The following is a 20,644-nucleotide window of genomic DNA, read 5'->3' as shown; positions in this document are numbered from 1 at the left end:
TTCAGATGATGTGTTCTACTGCATCATCCAAGAGTACGACAATGTCCGTAGTATCAAAAACAGATTCAATGTGTCTATGTAAATCATGTAACCTGTTGTCATGTACACCAGATGTTCTACACACTTAGATTTTTCTACCGAGATCGGCTGTGCAAATCTCGGCAAAAAAAGTTTTACTGAGATATCAGCAATCCTTTCATTTTTTTGCTGAGATTCAGCTAAGCATTATCCGAGACTCAGCAATCAAATGTCAGTTTTGCTGAGATCTCAGTGAAACTTATTTTGCCGAGATTTGCACAGCCGAGCTCGGTAGAAAAAACTAAGTGTGTAGGTTCTCCAAATCGTCATGGAGTTCAGATGATGTTTTCTACTAGATCAACCAAGACTGAGACAATGTCTGTAGTATCGAAAGATAGCCAAACAGATTCATAGTGTATGCTTGGATCATGCACAACTTATTGCTTGGTAAACCAGGTGTCCTAGGTTCTCCAATTCGTCCTAGAGTTCAGATGGTGTGTTCTACTAGATCAACCATGACTGGGATAATATCTGTAGTATTGCAATATATCCAAACAGATTCAAAGTGTCTATGTGGATTATGCACAACCTTTTGTCATGTATACCAGATGTAGTAGGTTCTCCAAATTATCATGGAGTTCAGATGATGTGTTCTACTAGAACAACAAAAACTGGGACAATTGCTGTATCGAAATATATCCAAACAGATTCATAGTGTCTGTGTGGATCATGCACAACCTATTCTCAAGCATACCAGATGAACAATGTCTGTAGTATAGAAATATGTCCAAACATATTCAATATGCCTATGTGTAGCGGTGCCGGTGGTGTAGTGATAAGCGTGATTTCCTCTCACCCCTGCAGCCTGGGTTCAATCCCAGTCGGCGCCGCCGGGATGTTCTGATACATAACATCTCTGATCACGGCTTCCTTTGGATGGGAAGTAAAGCCGTTGGTCCCTGGTCCATGAGTTGATGGGTCGATAGGTAGGGTCCAGGTGTGGGAGCTGCCTTCCTGGCACGTCGGTAGCATTGGTGCTCAGCACGGAAAACAAGATCGACGGAAAAAGTTCATGGATCTGCCCTTCAATTATCGACACTACTTCATAACTTCTTCTATAGTCTAGACTTCCTGATGTTATGAAAACCACCCAAAAGATTTCTGAATTTGGTCAAAGTTCTCTAGGCAGCCCTGAATTTATTTGTATTTTTTTATAAGAACACGCAATTTTACTGAAATAAATTGAGCTTAAATGGACATTCCTGAAGTTTTCGGTGCTTATCTGAAGTTCTCTAAATTAGTTTAATTTTCCGGAAAATTTTATGATACATATTTTCATGATTCCCTGATGCTTCTAAAGTTTTCGAAACAATCATAGAATTTTTGGAATATCCAAAAATTCCATGGAACTCCTTGTAAGTTGCTGCAGATTACCGCTAGTTAATCGGCTTGATCTGAAGTCCTCGAAGTACTCGGAACTTCACTGAATATCATGAAACTATCTGAAATCATCTTAATTTCTTGGAAGTCCGCTGGAATTTCTCAAAAATATCGATGCTTGCTAAAAAATCTCACCTTTTTAATTTTTTTAAATGTTCCCTAATCAACTTAGCTGAATTTTCACAATTGTTTTAAGTTCTTGAAATATTCATGATATAACTCCCTTAAAATACTATCGTTTTCTGGATGTCCATATAATTTTTACTGCGTTCCAGAAATTCTTTCGGAGCTTTGCTGAAGATAACGGAAATTCCCTAAGTTCACTCTGCTGAATACTTTCCCACGGTGCTAGAAGTTTTGGTCACGCTTCCGGGTACTGCTCCACTGTGCGGAGGTACACCGGATGAATTCCTTTTTTTACTTGTTTTGTTTTCCGTCGATCTTGTTTTCCGTGCTGAGCACCAATGCTACCGACGCTAGGGAGGCAGCTCCCACACCTGGACCCTACCAATCGACCCATCAACTCATGAACCGGGGTCCAACGGAAAGGATGAATTCCTGCCCGAAATCTGCTCGAAAAGCAAGCGGAAAAGCAAGAAGAAGAAAATGCAAGACCAGAGTAACGAACAGAGCGAAGACAGCTCGTCAGATAGCAGTACGTACACAGCAAAAAATTAATTTTAATATTTCATCCAAGAGGATGCACTTCAATCATGTCGAAAGTCTCATGTAATTTTTAAAGCCACAAAAATAGGCAAATGCTGTAAAAGCAGCGCAATGTCAGGTCATGCACTATATTAATGATAATTTTGTCCTTTTTGGCAAGTAATATTACACCATATTTTTGACACGATTGAAGTGCAAGTGGATGCATGTGATATCAAAATAATGTTTTTCCTGTGTAGCCAATATTTCTTTAAAAAAAAAACATTTTCTTTTTTTTCTAAACCATCTGACTCTCGAGTAGCGGTTCCCGATCACTGCAGGGATGTCACCACTAAATTGTTTGGAGGAAATTGATGCCACCAAATTTTTTCTCCAGATCATTTTCATGACATTTACCGCCTCTGCTCCCGATAACCTATTGTAATTCTCTATCCGAAATGGCTTTTCCCATCAGAAAACAAAAATGTATCAATGTTGACCATCCGGAACTAATTAACTTCTGGTCGTTAATTTTGATCCACAGCATGTCGAAATTAAAGCGAAACAAGGCGGCCGCGCTCTTGATTGGAAAAATTAATCCATCAGATAGGCAACGAGATGCAAACAAACGAAAAACAAACGATCCATTTCCTTTACACCGAGGATGCACCGAACGACGTCAAAAGTAGATAAGCATCGTCATCAGGCTGTCGGTCGGTCGGGCAGTGGGGGTGGTTTTGGTGTGATGCTCAATAGCCAATATCCATCGAAAATTGGTAATCAATCATCGCTTTTTCAGCTGTCGCCATCATCATCCTTGACGGGGATCTGGAAGCGTAAAATTCGCATCCCTCCAAGCTGCTGCCCACGCGATAATTCACACCAGCACATGGCGGACGTGGTCAACGAGAGATGAATCCCGGACAGGAGGATTACGACGAAATGGTATAAAAAAAAAATCCCACAGACAGACGGAAATACAAATTTAAGCGCATTTCAGTGTGACAATCGTGTAAGTGAATGGTGTTGAATGAAAGTTAGCACAGGAAGCATGATTAAGCCGATGAATACGCCATACAAACCGTATACTTTCAGTTCCACTCATGGTTGGTCTTTTTCGTTGTCGTTGACGTTCGGATTGCGATCGAGTATTTATAATTTATTCGCCAATCGGTGGAACGATGAAAGTCGAGCGATGACAGCCCTCACGATGGATGATGATTGATAGGGTGTATTTTTTATTATTTTCATTTCGATGGGTTGTTCGACGAAATAATAGCACACAGATGGGTAGTGCAGTTCGGGAAATGCAATCAGCGTTTTCCATTGGTCCCACGTGGTTGGAAAATTGCAGGAAATATGATCCGGCCGGCACACAGAGAGTGGGTAGCGGTAGCGTGTTGAAGATATAAATAATAATTGAAGATTAGGATTACCGTCCGACAGCAGCAACGGGGGCTAACATTTGTTATGATTGCGCTAAGCTATAAAATACGATCGCGGCTACCATGCTGCTCAATCATACCAGCAATGTACTTGAAACTAGATTTTCAAACCGCCAGTGATTGATTGGATCATTATATCCCGAAATAACGTTGGAGCACATGCACTCGCACTTACCTTCGATGTTTGGAAATGATGCCGAGTCGGATGTTGCGCTCGTCTCGCCAACGGTAGTAGTGTAACCGCAGAGTACCCCGGACCTCGTAGTTCAGGAAGCAGTACAGCATTGAAACGACTAGTCCCTGGAAGTAGAGGATTTATGGCAAAAATATTCATCATTCGTGGGATTTAAGTCCTAACAGTTCTAACTACATTGCATCACAGAATTAATCATATCGATCAGGGATTTTAAGTAAATGAAGCAATAAATTCCAGATTTTTTCAAGCTTAGCATAAATGAGACCCAATTTTCTAAAGTTTTTAGAAGAAAAACTACCACGGTAAAGTTCGAAGTGTAGAAAACGTAATTTTGAAATACCATTGCCCGGGTAACTGTCCTCATTGGGGTGGGTCAAGTGCTATTTCGATGCGTATGGTGGTCCTTAACAACGATGTCAAATTTGAACAAATTCGGTTATGATCTGGATTTGCGGGAGAATTTAAAATGTTGTATGGGAAAATTTCAAGGGAAACGAAAAGAACCTATGCATTTTCTTAGCAAAAATTTAAATATTGCTCAAATTTCACCATACATCGGAAAAAGACTAGGGATACTATGCAGAACAACTTTGTCAAAGACTTCTCAAAAATAAAAGTTTTTTTTTCCTTTAGATTGTTTTCCGTCGCTATTGTTTTCCGTGCTGAGCACCAATGCTACCGACACCAGGGAAGCAGCTCCCACACCTGGACCCTACCTATCGACCCATCAACTCATGAGCCGGGAACCAACGGCTTTACGGTGATCAGAGATGTTATGCCTCAGAACATTCCTGCGCCGCCGCCCTGCTGGGGTGAGATGCAATCACTCTTACTACTACACCACCGGCGCCGCTGAGAAATAAAAGTTATTATCATATTAATTTAGACCTATTGCACCGCACATACCTACCGGCGTATATATGAGCTTGTAGGTATGTGTGGAACACTTGGTCTTAAGTAAAGGGTGTCCACGATGAAATTGCCACACTATGAAATTGCTCTAACTTTTTAACCGTTAGGTAGAATTTAATGAAAATTTGGGTGGATTTAGTTCAAAGTGCATTATTTACATCCTGCAAGTTTTAAAGTCCTGTGATCAAAACTCGCGGAAATGGAGTCGAAAGAACAGCTCGTGCGTGATAAAATCTTGCGCATTCATCACGAGAACAAGGATCTCTCGCATCGTTCCATCGCTAAAACGTTGGGAATCGCGAATTCCACGGTGTCGCGAGTGATTAAGCGGTTCGAGGAACGGTTCACCACCGATCGGAAGCCCAGAAGTGAAGGAAAAAGTATTCCGTACAACACCAAAAATCACAACCGCGTAGTTGGGGCCTTCAACCGAAATCCGAACGCCTCCGTTAGGGATGTGGCTAAGAAGCTGCACCTAAGCCGAAGTTTTGTCCAGAAGGCCAAAACTAAGGCTGGGCTTCGAACGTTCAAGGTACAAAAGGCCCCTAATCGCGACGAGAAGCGGAACAAGTCCGCCAAAACCCGTGCCAGGAAGTTGTACCTCAACATGCTGACGAAAGTTGAATGCTGCATCATGGACGACGAAACATATGTGAAGGCCGACTTCAAACAGATCCCCGGCAACCTGTTTTTCACGGCCAAGGATAAGTTCAGCGTTCCGGAGCATGTCCGCACTCAGAAGATATCCAAATTTGCGAAGAAATTCCTGGTTTGGCAAGCCATCTGCACGTGCGGGAAGCGGAGTGCACCTTTCATGACCCAGGACACGATGAACGGACAGGTGTACATAAAAGAGTGCCTCCAGAAGCGGCTGCTTCCTCTCCTGAAGACCCACAACGTCCCAACAATCTTCTGGCTGGATTTGGCCTCATGCCACTACTCCAAGGACGTGCTGAAGTGGTATGCGGTCAATTTCGTGGTCAATAAGGTCAATTTCGTGCCGAAAATGTTCAACCCTCCCAACACTCCGGAACTCCGCCCCATCGAGAAGTACTGGGCGATTATGAAGCAGCACCTTCTTAAACGACCTAAGGTAGTGAAGACAGTCGAGGAACTGAAGAAAGTATGGGTTTACATGCAAAAAACGGTTGATTCACAGGTTGTGCAGAATCTTATGGCCGGGGTTAAGGCCAAGGTGCGGGCATTTGCGTATGGACTGTAAATAAAATACGAGTAAAATGGTAAAATGAAGTTTAATAGTTATTTCTCAATCCCTGAAAATTTGATGGCAATCGGATGAAAACTCGAATTTTGCGAATCAATTTTGTGTGTGGCAATTTCATCGTGGACACCCTTTAAATGATTAGTAACTTTTTGTTCAAAGAGCAAATCGTTTTGCAGTCTTGGTAATAAGGAGAGTAAATGATTCACGGCTCAGTTTTCATTAGAACTGGATCGTCGGCTCAATAACCCTTTCTTTGCGTTATCAGATCGAAAACATTAAGGATTCAGAAATTATCAAAAATTGTGTCAATACGGTGCTGGAAAGAACAATTAGCTTCACATTGTCAGACCTCTTCTCCTTACCATGGAGGCAACGAATATTTGGTGATAATGAATTGCTTATGAAATTATTCTTTGTTAAATAGAGAACCTTCACAAAATTGAACATGGGTAAAGTGATCCGGTGAACCGTTGAAGAGATCACTTATACGAATGAACCGGTTCTGATCCGTTCACCTATGCAATCCGTTATACCCATCTCTACTACGAAATAAGGTCTTTAAGAGTCAAAAGTATGAATATTTACATTCTTTGTTCTTAAAGTAGCACTCCAAACGAATACATTTTTCCATTGCATTTTTGCCTTCATCCGTATGACGAAGTGCCATGGTAAATTTAAAGCAGCTTACTCACTGATTTTTTTTTTATATGTACACCCCCATTGAGGAGCGCCCATATTTGTAATTTCATTTTATGTCCACAATTTAGTACCCTTTCATTAAAACTGGGGCACGCGTGAAGTTGTCTTCTATCAGCTTGACATGCATCTAAAAAATACTATACTAAAAAGCCTTAAACATCAAAATGTGTTTGAAGTAAGTGTAATTGATAGATAAAGTAAGATATGTCAATTGGATCTGTTTTGCTTTGCGCTCGGGAGCTCACGAGCTCCAATACCGACCCAATTACCTTTTAATATTTGATTATAAAATAAAATACGAACAGTAGCTAAATTAACGGATAAAACCCATGCTAAAAATCTCTGAACATCAATAATATTGATAGACTTGCCTTTAATTCTCATAACTTATTAAAAGTTCCTGCAAGTTCCTGCAGTTAAGTTCATTGATTACCCTGGAGCTTCCGTAATTTTCCTGCCTTCTTCGGTACTTCCTTGAAGCTCATGGAACTTCCTTTAACATCTCTACATTTCCCTGAGAATCCCAAAATTGCCATGATGCTCTTTGATTTTATTTTACGTTCCCTAAATATTCACGATTTTGTCAGAACTTTTCTAACGTTTAAAATGTTTAACTGATATTAATGGAGCTTCCCTGAACACCCCGTAGAATTTCAGAATGTTGTGGATAGTCCTGAAATTTTCGGAACATTCCATAAATCCTCGGAATGAACCTGAAAGTTCCCTGATCATTCTGGAAATACTCGGAACATCCCCGAACAAAGCTGCTTACAAATCATTAAACTTCTCTAATCTGGACTTCCCTAAAAATCTCTGAAATCGAAGTTTTTTGGAATGTCTGTAAAGTTCCTGCAATTTTCTGGATGTTAATTGAGCTGAGGTTCTTTGATTGGAAAAATCTTCAGGGAATGATGTTCTCGAAGAAAATTTGAAGTTATCACAATTATCCTGAAGTTCTAATAAAACACTTCTAAAAAACTTTAAACTTTCCTGAAAATCTTTGGCCTTCTATAGTGTTTCAAAAATGCGTCTTAAGTTTTTTGTTTTTAATTACAGTCACTTACTAACACTCTTGGGTCATTCGTGACTTGTCCGGGGGTGAGATTTGAACTCGAGACTGTGGCGTGACCACTAACCACTACACCGGGGTCGCCCCCACGCGCCTTAAGTTTTTTTTTAATTATCATGAGTTCTCTGGACTTCAATGAAATTCATGGAACTTCTAAAAGTTTCTCAAAATTTTGCTGACGTTCATGCTGCTGTCCTGAATTTATCGCAACTAGCTTTCGCAGATCTTTTATAGCTTGCCCGAAAGACTGGATGTTTCTGAAGTCTACTGCCCCTGAAAATTTCTCCGCTTCCCGGAAGATCTCTAGACCAAGCTTCCTTGAAGTACTTGGAACTCCTTTAAAGCATAAGGCCTGTACTCGAAAAAAATGCACCAGACAAAAGTGTTCGCAAAAAAAATTATTTTAAGTAGGATTTTCTTGAACTGCCCTTTTCAGCATAGTTGTCCCATTCGTTAAAACAGCAAGCTGAGAAAAACGCTGTTGAAGATTTTTTTCTCCATGGGCTCTTATGGATGGGACAACATAGTTTTGTTATTTTTCGAGACATTTTCTGAACAAAGTAGGATTTTTTTCGTGTACATTGTAAAGTGATGGTACTTGACAATCGATTCCAATGTATAACTCATAATCGCCAAAAATGCTAATGGGACTGTTATGCCGCACAGGGCAGTGAAGCTTTCAGGGAATGAACTAATACATATGGATTATGTTTCAGCATAATTACTTAATTCAATTTCCTTTCCATCGCTGAAAGCCCGCACCTTTCCCTTAAGACCCCTCATTGTATTTTGTGCAATGGTGGAGCCGACCTTTTTGGTCACTTTCATTCATTCTTTCTTCAACTCCAGCTCGTTCTTAAACACCTTGGACGATTTTCGAACTTTGGCCTTCACTATGGCCCAAAATCTTTCCACCGGACGAATTTCTGGTGAACGTTGGCGGTTTTTGGTACAAAAACAACGTTATTGTCTTTGTACCAATCCAACGTCGATCGCGCATAATGGCATGATGCCAGGTCGGGCCAACATAATGTCTCGCCTCCGTGGAACCGCAGGAAGGGCAACAGACGCTTCTGGAGGCACTCGGTGCGGTAAATTTCGCTGTTGATGGTACCCATTGTGATGTACGGTTTACTCAGTTTACCGCATTGGCATATGACCTGCCAGAGCAATTATTTTTTGGCGAATTTGTCCACTTTCTTCTTCCTTATGTCTTCCGGAACATCAAACCGTGATTTGGCAACGTAGAACTCCAGCCCCGGTATCTGCTTTGCGTCTGCCTTGTGGAAGGTTTCGTCATCCATAACCACACACATCGGTTTCGTTAACCACGTGTTTGTTGATCACGCCGGTTCGGTGCCTTCCGGAACATGAATACACGAAGCCCAGCTCGTTTCATGGTTTGCTGAACGAACCAGGCGGAACACTTTGCCTTCAGAGCCGCGTCGCGAATCGAAAGGTTCAGATTACGCTTGAAATAATCCAACACCTGGCCTTCACAGGGTCAGCTGTCTTCAATTTTCTTCCACTTTCAGCCCACCGCTCGGACGTTTGGGACTCCTTAAACGAATTTATCACCCAAGACACAGTTGTATGTGTGATTCCCAGTTGTATTCCGATCCATCTCATGATCGCAGTCAGATTTTCCATCACGGCGCGCAAAATCATCCAGCGATTTTCTTCTTGTTTCGATGACATCTCAATAACCACTGAACCGATTGTTATGAAATTTCGCACATGTAAACAATTCACTCCAAACTAGTTATACCCAGATTTTCATCAATTTTTACCCACGGATAGAAAAGTTACACACGGATAAAAATGGTGCATTTATTTTCGAGTACAAGCCTTAATTGATAAAAGTGATTTATGCGCACTACTATAAAGCCTCTACTCAGGGATCTGTTTGTAGAAAATCATGTAGATGTGTTTACGTCAAAGTGTTGGTGTAGCAAAGTTGGTAGTGCCAAGGTTTGCCAATGCGGTCATCTCGAGTTCGAGTCCAGGTTTCGGTGCAGGGTAATAATTTGGTGATGTGTGTGCTTATAACTAATTTCGAGTAATTTGATTCGCAGCAAAATAAATTCAATAAATCCCCCCATAATACACTGAGGCAAATCGACTTACGAATTTTATAAGACTCGACTTAGGAACAACACTTATGAATTTCATAAGCGTGACTAGGTAGCTCTTATACGCCTTTAACCTTTCCATTTTTTCAAAGCGATGGAAGACGAGTGGTCAACACACGGGCACCGTAATCTCAACGTCCATGGTTTGGTTCTGAAATTCATATTGGTTTCTTGTGGCCACAGTTCGGTATTTGACGTTAAGCATCTGTAACTATTAAAAAAAACACTTGTTTTAACCATTTCTTAAAAGTTTCGTTAAGACGACTTTGACGAGCAAATTGAAACAAGATTTAAAGCTAAGAAGCTAAATTTTGCAGGTACACCCTAATTCAATTATGACATTTTTTCCAAAGATAAAACAAAGTTACTTGAAATTGATTCAACTGCAAGTTTGCTTCAAATATAAAAAATGTTGTTTTTGAATATCAATTATTTTGAGGGCTACCCAAATGTTTACAACCACCTAAATACGGGACTATTTAAGCACAAAAACTTCACCCGATACACCAAACGTCTAAGTTATAAGTGTATCGAAAAGTAATTAGCAACTTTTAAGACTGGTTTATGATTGAACTTTTATTAGTGTGCATGCTGGAAAATGTTTGTTTACATGTCAAAAGTGGTAGTAGTAGTAGCTAAATTATGATTAATTTTTTTGATTAAGATAGTACATTGATTTATCATATTAATTGATTAGCCTACCTGGCTCTTCATCTTTGTTTAATTTGATATTCTAATTTAATATTAGCGTTTTTCAACTAGTTTACAGAATATCCCTTTGGGGATGTGTTTTATTTGAATTGAAAAAAGTGATAACCTACCTAACTACGAGTATAACCTAACCTAACGTGCTAGATCACGTATGATCTGATGATTTGATCTCAGACAGGTGTCTCTGAACCTTTCGAGGATAAATACTCTCCTTTCTTCTAATGTATGAATTCCAGCCAGGAGGTGGATCTCAGAATTTCTAGTCCGCGGGGAACTGTTTAGGACCAGCCTAAGGATCTTGTTCTGGATCCTATGTAGTTTAAGGTGATGGCATTTTGCGCAACTCTCCCAGATTGGCATACCGTACTCGATTACAGGAAGGATGATTTGTTTGTAGACAGCAAGCTTATTTTTCAGGGACAGGGTTGACTTCCTATTGATAAGTGAATACAACGATCTTATCAAGATGTTGCACTTGGTTTTCGTTTTGTCAACGTGCTCCCTGAAAAGAAGCTTGCTGTCTAGTGTTAGCCCGAGGTACACGACCTCTTTGGACCATTCCACCACTGTGCCGTTCTGGCAGATCTTGTTATTCTCCGGCGGAACAAGTCTAGGAGATTTAGAGTGTGGAAAGATAATGACCTGGGTCTTTGCCGCGTTGATACGGATCTTCCAGCTGTTTAAGTATTCAGACAGGACGTCTAGGCCTCTCTGAAGTTTGGCAGTCAGAGCTCCGATGACCCTACCCTTGTAGACGATGGATGTGTCATCTGCGAACAGAGACAACGATCCACCATCAGGGAGAGCCAGCATATCGGAGGTGAACAGGTTGAATAGGATGGGGCCAAGGATGCTTCCTTGTGGAACCCCGGCACCGATGTTGAAAGCATCCGATGTGATGTCATTCAGAGAGACTCGGAACGTCCTGTCTGATAGATAGTTATTTATGATCTTCACTAGGAAGATTGGAAGACCATACTGCTGCAATTTGAATACCAGGCCATTCTGCCAGACATTGTCGAACGTTTTTTCAACGTCCAACAACGCCATGGCAGATGTTTTCGAAACAGACTTGTTCCGTCTGAGAATGTTTGTTACTCGAGTCAGCTAGTGGACGGTCGAACGACCTTTCCGAAAACCAAACTGTTCCTCGAGTAACAAGTTGTTTTCATCGGCAGATGTTAGGAGCCGGTGGTAGACTGCTCTTTCGAACAGTTTTGATAACCCTGAGAGAAGGCTGATTGGTCGATAACTTGAAGGAGAGGACGGATTCTTCCCAGCTTTCCGGATGGGTATGACTTTAGCTGAATTCCAACACGAGGGGAAGTAGCCAAGTCTGCGGCACTGATTAAAAATCAGTGCCAGATGGTTGTAGAATCTGGAACTCAAGTGTTTGAGTTCCAGATTCAGGATGTTGTCGAAACCTAGGGCCTCCATGTTTTTAGATAATTTGATATAGGCCAATAGTTCGTCAACCGTAATCTCGGATTCCTCGGAAAAAATGTTAGGAATCTGAAGAAGATTGATTGCATTTTCAACAACCTCAGATTCATGAGGGCTGACGATGTTTTGTCCGAGATTATGGGAGCTGACGAAGTGTTGACCTATCGCGACAGCCTTCTCTTCACGAGTTATCAGATGAACCACTGGGTCGCCGGGACGATCCAGTGGGGTCAGTGGTGGAATGGGCCTGGGCTTGTTTTTAAGATTTTTTGTAAGTTTCCAGAAGAGCTTAGCACAATCTGGGAGAGAGCGGATCTTACTAACAAAATCGTTATTTCTGAGAACCACCATCTTGGCCTGAATGATCTTTGTTAATCGATAACAATTGGTCTTCAAGTTAGGCAGGCCAGTACGCTGGTACTGCCTACGAATGGTGTTACGGAGTCTAATGAGATCTTTGGTAGAGCTGTCAAGGTTCAGAGTGCTACTCACCTGTCTGGATACTGGCACGTGTTGTTCCCTGGCACGGGAAATCGCCTCCTCGATGGTTTGTAGACACCGGTCAACATCTTCCGACGTCCCCGGTTGGACATCGTAGTCGATGGTTGTGTCGACGCAGTGTTGATATTGCGCCCAGTTGACTTGATGGTAGTTGCGCCGGGAAGCTTCGAATCGGTTAACCGAAGATCCAACTTCGGCCACCACAGGGTAGTGGTCCAAGCTCAGCTCCTGGAATGCCACAGGTTGCGAGATGTTGTGTCCCATGTTGCTTACGAAGATGTCGATGGTCACATGGACCCCAGACCGACTCAACCGGGTGGAAGAGTCCAGGGCCAAGATGGTATAGTGGCCCTCTTGCAGGTCTTCATTAAGGATGATGCTGTTTCTATTGCTTCGACCGTTGCCCCAAGCTTGGTGTTTTGCGTTCAGATCGCCAACGATGATGAAGTTCCCGCTCCTCCGGGCGAGTTTGATGATGTCTTTCCGGAGGGCCACTGACGACCCGTCCCTGATGTTGGTTTGCTTGGGGCAGTAGGCCGCGATGATGGTGATTGGGCCAAGTGATGTACTCACCTCCACTCCGATGGCTTCAATTATTTTCAGCTGGAAGTTTGGTAGCAGCCGGCAACTGATGTTCCGTTTTGCAACGATGGCCACTCCTCCACCTCCAGAGCAGGTGCGATCAAGTCTGACGAGCCGGAAGTCGGGAAGGAATATGTTCAGTTCGGGCTTCGAATGCGTCTCGGTGATGATAGCAATGTCGACCTCCTTGGTGTTGAGGAAATCGAGTAGCTCTCTATGCTTGTTCGTCAGTGAACAAGCGTTCCAATTTGCAATTTTTATTGCTTCACGGTCTATACTTGGTGACAAGGCAGCATGAAGCTGTTCAGATCGAGTATTGCAGGTGCGCATGATGATGATGACCTCGGCCACGAGCGTCACAAGTTCCTCCGAGGTGAACGGAGAATCGTCGACAGATTCACCTGAGACAGCACCAGCGTATGATGAACCATGGGCGGTGGATGAACCTGGAATTGGCTGGGCCGCAGCAGCAGCGAGACGATGCTGAACTGTCAGACTGTTGGGAACCTTTTGGATACTCGGAGGATTGGCTTGTTGGTTGTTGAGCGGAAGCGGGGCTAGGTTCGGAACATGTCGACGGGGCTGGAGAGCAGGGTACTGGACTTCCGTGAGTACAGAAGGCGAACGATGATTACGGAGGCGACCAAGCTGGTTGTTGATTGTGGCCTTCCGACGGATATTAATGAATTCCACTCGCTTGGGACAACCGCGATTGGAGGCTTGGTGATTTTCACCGCAGTTGACACACGTTGGCTCGATGTCATCGACTTGCTCACAGGACGCAGTTCCAGCACACTTGCCGCAGTTTGTCTTCATGTGGCAATTTTTGGTGCCATGGTCATATGAGAGGCAGTTCATACACTGCGTTACATCACGATTTTGGGGTTTATAATGCTCCCAACTGATGATGACCTGAAACAGGACCCGGATTTTGGATCTCAGAGCCGCAAGACTGGTGGATCCCTTCGTGAAATGCACCAGGAACAACTGATCGCGGAAGCTGGTGTTTTGGTTGGGACGCCGGTTCATCGGGTACACTGCCTCAGGCTTGAGCCCGAACCGCTCCAGCTCGGATTTCATCGCAGTCGCCTCGAACGACGGTAATCCACGCAAAACCACCTTCAGTGGCTTGCTCGATTGCAGATCATGCGTGAAGAAGTCCACGTTGTTGTTCTTCAGGAAACATCCTATTTGTTTGTACTCCTCCAGGCTGGAGCACATGATTTTGGTACCGATGCTGCAAAGCTTGAAGCGAGGCAGCAGCTTGTGTTTTGCCAGTTCGGCCAGCTTGGCAACATTCTTCACCGGCGTGAAAAGCGGGGGAATCCGCTCTCTTCTTGCAATGAGAACGGCGTCACCATCGCCATTTTCTTCCGAGAGTACTGCATACTGGTTGGCTTGCAATACTCTTTTTCCGGCGTCATCCTGCGACACGCTGAGCTTGATTAGTACCTTCTTTGAAGGGCCCGCTGCTGGCTCATTGGCACGTTTACGCACCAATTGTTTCGTGTTTGCAAGTTCAAGTAAACTTGCCAGAACGCGGGAAGTTGGTGACACTTCCACAGTGCAACGCGACAGCACAAAACGAAACAAAATCGAATCGAGAACTCGATCGAAAATACGGACTGAACAGCTCGACAGTCGAGCAAAGAATGAACGATGACCAAAAGTGGTAGTGCAATCATTTTGTTTCGTTTGAGTTGAGTTGAATTTGGACAGAAGTGGCCATCTATTTTCTTCACAAAAGGTACAATAAACGCTCAGATTTACAAAGTGGAATGCTTGGAAAAAGACTGCTGCCACTGTATACACAGTATACGTCGCCTCCTCTCTTCTGGCCAAATTTGGCATCCACACACTACGTTAACCAAGTTCTACAATGGTTTGCTAACAATAAGATCCAGATAGTCAAAAAAAAAAACATCAACCCACCGAACTGTCCGGAACTCAGACCCATTGAAAGATACTGGGCGATTGTGAAAATGATCTTCAAGAAGGAAGGAACGGTCTCCCGAAACATGCAGGAATTCAAGAGAAATTGGACAACTGCATCCAGAAAATGCACAACAGCAAATTTGCAGAATTTAATGAAAGGTGTTTCGTCAAAAGTGCGCTCGTTTTTCAGGAATTAAGGTTTTTATTTATGTACGCTTCATCTTTGGTTTAATACACACTAATTTTCAATAAAGTGAGAACTGAAACAAAAACTATAACTTTCTAGAACATTTATTAGCAATCATATGTAGCTAATTACTTTTCGTTTAAGTTATGAATCTAAATAGGACAAATTTGCTTGGTTTTTTCCTGAGTTATCCTGCTATTTTCCCTATTTTAAATTTCACATCTATTCATTCCTCAGAAACTTTATTTCGGTACAAGGTTAGTACATATATTTTGCCATACATACATATTAAACCATGAAATACAGTGTCTAATTTGATATTTAGGCCATAGAGCAGTTTCACGCCAAATGACGAATCGATCGAACGTGACCTTCTCTGACTGTTTAATATGGCTACTCACTCCTATCTGAGCTGAAATTCGGTAATTTTAAATCTTGCCATTAATTTTAAAATAGCGTTTTGGATAGTTTCAACAAATCATAATTTGAAAACGTCATATCTACTCGAAATGACGTCAGACACAAAGTTGTTGTAAAACATAAAAACTTTTCAGAATAAAAATACACGGTTAAAAATTACAAGTAATTTTCGGAAAAAAAACAAAACCTTATTTTAAACTTAAATAACATACAATTATCCTCTTCAATATTTGTTGAATATTTTAAATTTATAAACTTTTAAATAAATGCTTTCCCCTGCGAATTTTCTTGTTGGATCCTTAAAAATAATCCAACGTCATATGAGATGTATATCATATTATATATTAAATAAATATCATCACATGTGGTCAAATTTTTGAACTTTTTGTTAATATTTTTTAGTTGTTTATTTTTTGTTATTTTTTTTATTTTACAATACATATCATAAATACGGGTAATTTTTGGTTACATAAGTTTAAATCATTTTTAAAGTTTTTTATCCAAAATAACTAGAAGTATTTTACAGCGAATATTTTTCGTGAAAAAATTTTTTTTTTCCTACACCTTTGACCCGGAGAAGGTATTTTGATTGCAAGTGACGTTTTCGAGATATGATTTGTTAAAAAATATCGATTTCACTTTTTTAATTTTTTGGTGGCCAAATTTTACTTCAAATGTGAATGATTGACCATAAAAAAATAATTATGCGAAGTTTCCTGCATATCGTAGAAGGTCGAATCTGAATTTAAGTTTTTTTTTTGTTTATTTTGCCCTTTCCACGCCAAATAACGAATCTGAAATCTCCGATTTACCTAATTTTATGCAAAATTTTGCGTCACTTTTTTACAATAAAAAAATCGGCCATTTTGGATGGTTTAATTTTTTTCAAACAGGCGTCTTTGCAATTTTTCAATAAATTATAGCACTAAAATCGAAAAGACGTCAGCGACAAAATTGTTGAAATTAAGTATATCTGGGAAAAATAAACATGGTATTTATATGAAATAATGTTGAGTAAAAAAAAAAATGCAAAGAAGTGATAACAACTAAAATATCTCAAGGAGTACGTCTTAATTTTTTGTAATGCAATAAAAATCTCAAAAAAATTGCATATTTTTGGAATATTTAAAGCTATGAACACTTGAAAATGGACAAAAATCGATAAACAAGAACTTTTGGTTATACATTTAATTTTTTTGCTAGTATTGTTTTTAAATAATTTCTTCACCGGAAACAATATTTGAGAAATTCTTAATCGTTACCTTTGCAAAAAAATATATAAAATAGCTAGTTAACAAGATATTTAAAAATATGACCAAAAGTTGATGTTCTATGACTTTTGAAAATTTTAAAGTGCCCATGGTTTTAAAAACTCTTTAAAATTACATTTTTCATTAGCTTTATTATTAATAAATTATAAATATTTATTTATCAACAAATACTAAAAAAAATTATCTTGTATATTTTCCTCAGAATTCCTATGCTATTCTCTACAACTTTGTCTCATACGTCGTTCAAAAGTGATGTTTTAGGGCTACAACTTATTGAAAAATGTCAAAGACGCCTTTTTGAAAAAAAAAAAATATACAAGATCAAAATGGCCGAATTTTCGCAAAAAAAAGTGAATGATTGTCCAACACATAATTATGGAAAGCTTGATGCAAATCAAAGAAGTCCTAGTCTTAAATTTTTATTTTTTTTTATCCTATTTAGCCTGGAACTGGTCAAACGAGACCAAACACTACACGAAACGAAAATCAATTATTTTATTCATGTGTTTCACTTATACATTTTTGCCAAAGCATCAGCCTTCTACATTCCATAAGACAAACCACATAGGTTCTACAAGAATGCATAAAAGGTATGTGTGACCGCTTGTACATTTCATTTGACACATGAGCTTCATTAACTTTTTGCAAGGCGTCTGATTATTAGTTGACTTATACATTTTATGAATAATCAGCAATATAAATTTGCCAAAAGGTATAAGGAGATTTCTATCCGTGTAGTTACCTGTTGTAAAACTGGCATACTTATCCAAAACCAATTAAAAAAAATGTGCAAAAAACCATCCCAGGAAACGGTTGCCATGCTTTTTTTTTCTGAGTGTGAATCATTAAAATACTTCTCAACAGGTCAGTGTAATACCTAAACCTCAAACCCCGTGGCTCAACCTATTGCACAAACCACCCCAACCGGATATTACCTCTCCAAAGAGTACATATTTTCAATTTTTCAACCCTACTCCCACCATAATGCTCGTATTGAACCTATCCAACCAGCACCTTCCACAAGAAATGTCAAAGGCAACAAATGAAAGCCCCCCCCCCCCCCCCCCACAAACTCCCGATCCACCACAGCCTCACCTGCGTACTCAGCAGCACAGCTCGAGTAACCGCAAAGATCCGACTGCCGACGCCTTCGTGCGGTCCGTAGATCACCACCAGATAGGTGATGCCCAGCAGCGGAATAAGTACCAGCAGTGCCTTGGATGCCTTCCGGTATTGCCTCGTTTCGACCGTATTGGCCGAGCGGAGCTTGGTGATGAGAACCTTTTCATTGTTGGAAAAGTGGAGAAATTGAATTGAAATCCGCTGCAGAACACTCGATTGAGCTGTTGATAAAAGTTTCGACTTACCCACATAATCCGCAGCAGAAAGATAAGGTTGATCACCAGCACAGTGCAGGATGGGCCCTGGATGATCCAGTCGATGTGAGATTCCCTCATCCACGAGCATTCAATTTCCAGCTGTGTGTGTGTGTGGGAGACGAAGCACGACGATAAATTCACCGAATCAGAAACAATTCATTAGCAATTTATATAAGTAGCATCAACATTTGTATCACAGCAGCAGCAGCACACTCACCTTGTTGGGAAGCTCCGACATCATGTCGAATGGGTAGAGGGACTTGGTAATGGCCCACGCTCCAACGAAGATTAAAGGACCTCCTGGAAGAGAAAGAATTAAATGGAAACCGTAAAGAACGCTGAGCGGAGGACAATAACACGGAATGACGAGCCAGATGTGTCTCGTGATGTCGTTGCGATATACTTTTAATAGAATTAATTTCTGAAAGCATCCATTCATTTTGCTCGCTCGCAGAGGACAACATTCCAGATTCCTGCTGGCTGGATGCGAGGGAAAAAAATTTGCTCGCTAAGTCCAGCCATTTATCTCTTCGGTGGTGGGCCAATTTGATTTTTCCCGCCGTTTGAGCTATGTGGACGTTCAGCGAATGGGTGATGGAGCATTATTTCCTTTAAATTTTAGCAAATTGGACGTTTGATTCAGGAGCCAAATTAGTCAACAGATTTAGGCAAACGTTTCTTCACACCGCTCCGAGGCTCGTCGTGAGTTATTCTAAGCCAGAAGAGCTGGCAAATTATACGGCGATAAAATCGTTTCACTTGCTTCGGGTGCTTTAATTTAATCAAGCCCATTGTCTGCCTTTGGAATGAAGTATATGTTCGTAACATGTTCCTAGAAGCAGTAGCTTCCAGCCATGGAAAGTGAGCACCCGTGTAAGACGTGTAGTCTCCCATAAGGTGGGAAGAATTTTGTGCTCCTAACAGAGCGTAGGTAGATATTTTGAGTTGAAGACGGTGGTTCTATGATAGATTTTTTATTTCAATCATTTTCATTTTATTATCAATAATAACACTGTGCAACAAATCGGAACTTTTTTTTCTAGGACTGAGAAAATTGACCATATTTGACTTTCTTGTAGGCTTTTGGGTAAAAGTCCTGAACATACCTATATCCTAACACGTCCTAATTTTGTGGTACCGCCCCAAATATGAAGTTTGGTATGTTGTCCCGATGTCGGTCGTATACTGTCTAACTAAAGCATGATAGAATCTTAATTTTAATCGTTCGACAGGAATACTTAATAGCCCGGATATCAGGAAGCTAGATAAGAGTATAGTCTTCAAAAAACAATCTTTTGCCTAAGGAACAAGCTGCCTGGAGATGCGCTTAAGATGTGATTCATAATTGTCTTGGAACAAATCGGTCTGCAATCGATCAATTATTGAAAGTATGATAATCGCGTTTTATATTTGACGAGGGGTGCCCAATTTAAAAAATCACCCAAATGACGGGTAAGACGGTGATATATCGTTTTTAAATATTCTAGAAACATGTTCCCCTAATCGTTTCCAACAAAAAACTCTCAGACAGCAATATAGTACCATGCTTTAGTTAGGCAGCATACGACAACATCGGGATATCGGGACAACATACCAAAATTCATATAGAGGGTGGTACCAAAAAATTAAGACGTGTTAGGGTATAAATATGTTCTAGACTTTTAATCAGAAGGCAACAAGAAAGTCAAGAATGATTAAGATCATCGGATTTAGAGTGTTTTCAGTCTTTTGGGTTGTTAAAATAATTACTTTAAGGAAATCTCAACGTACCAGCACATACTATGGTTTTAACAGTGAATTTCCATGAATTCTAGATTTTTAGGGGGGTATCCAATTTGAAAAATCATCCAAACGAGGGGTAAGACAACGAGATATAGTTTTCAATCATTCTAGAAAAATGTTCTTCAAGTAATTTTCTACAAAACAAAAGTTGGAGGGTGGTGTACAAGACACGACCGCATTGTTGATGTAGGACTACGAAATTTTTGTTCGATTTTCTAGTTTGTTATTTCGGATATTATTTTGGAATTAAGTGAATTTCATAACTCAACTCTTTTGTAGAAAGATGTGGTGGCCCTGAACTGTGATGATTTCTTTATGGCAAGCTTGTACAGTTGTACACACCAACTGCTCATTTGGTAATAACTTTTCACTCAGATGTTGAAATTTATTTTTCTTTATAGTAATTGATAGATTAGGCTCATAGTTTACTAAAGATATGCGAAGATTAGGTAAAGCTTAACATTTGAATCAACACTAATCAATTTAACACTTAAATTCCGAGATGTGTAGTGAGCATTTCTCACCTCATTTTTACAACGCAAAAATAAATACAGCTTACTACTAGGATTTAAATCTACTTTTTTTTACATATCTATAACAAGCTTACACTCTATTCTATCTACTGCTTCAAAAAGAACTATATTCCGTCAAC

At 40.5% G+C, this 20,644-nt stretch overlaps 1 protein-coding gene across 6 annotated transcripts in view; it reads right to left on the bottom strand.

The window, feature by feature from the left end:
• The window catches only part of LOC135714648 (diuretic hormone receptor-like), a 185,262-nt gene that overhangs the window by 28,846 nt on the left and 135,772 nt on the right, over positions 1-20,644 (bottom strand). For 5 of the 6 annotated variants that reach the window (XR_010518865.1, XM_065238026.1, XM_065238025.1 and 2 more), the window contains exons 7-11: positions 18,428-18,510; positions 18,199-18,309; positions 17,927-18,112; positions 3,724-3,848; positions 3,186-3,215 (exon numbers count right to left, since the gene is read on the bottom strand). Coding sequence is in view for 5 of the 6 variants with exons in the window: in XM_065238026.1 (XP_065094098.1) it covers positions 3,186-3,215; positions 3,724-3,848; positions 17,927-18,112; positions 18,199-18,309; positions 18,428-18,510 (535 nt within the window). In the remaining variant the exon portion in view is untranslated. The remainder of the gene's footprint in view (positions 1-3,185; positions 3,216-3,723; positions 3,849-17,926; positions 18,113-18,198; positions 18,310-18,427; positions 18,511-20,644) is intronic. The other variant, XM_065238029.1, reaches the window with a different exon arrangement.

The sequence above is a fragment of the Ochlerotatus camptorhynchus genome, unplaced genomic scaffold (genome assembly GCF_037179485.1).
Source record: "Ochlerotatus camptorhynchus isolate MF236.1 unplaced genomic scaffold, CSIRO-AGI_Acam_v1.1 ptg000686l, whole genome shotgun sequence".
Classification (NCBI taxonomy): domain Eukaryota; kingdom Metazoa; phylum Arthropoda; class Insecta; order Diptera; family Culicidae; genus Ochlerotatus; species Ochlerotatus camptorhynchus.
Note: the sequence above shows the minus strand (reverse complement) of the source record. Positions and strands in the feature narration are given on the sequence as shown.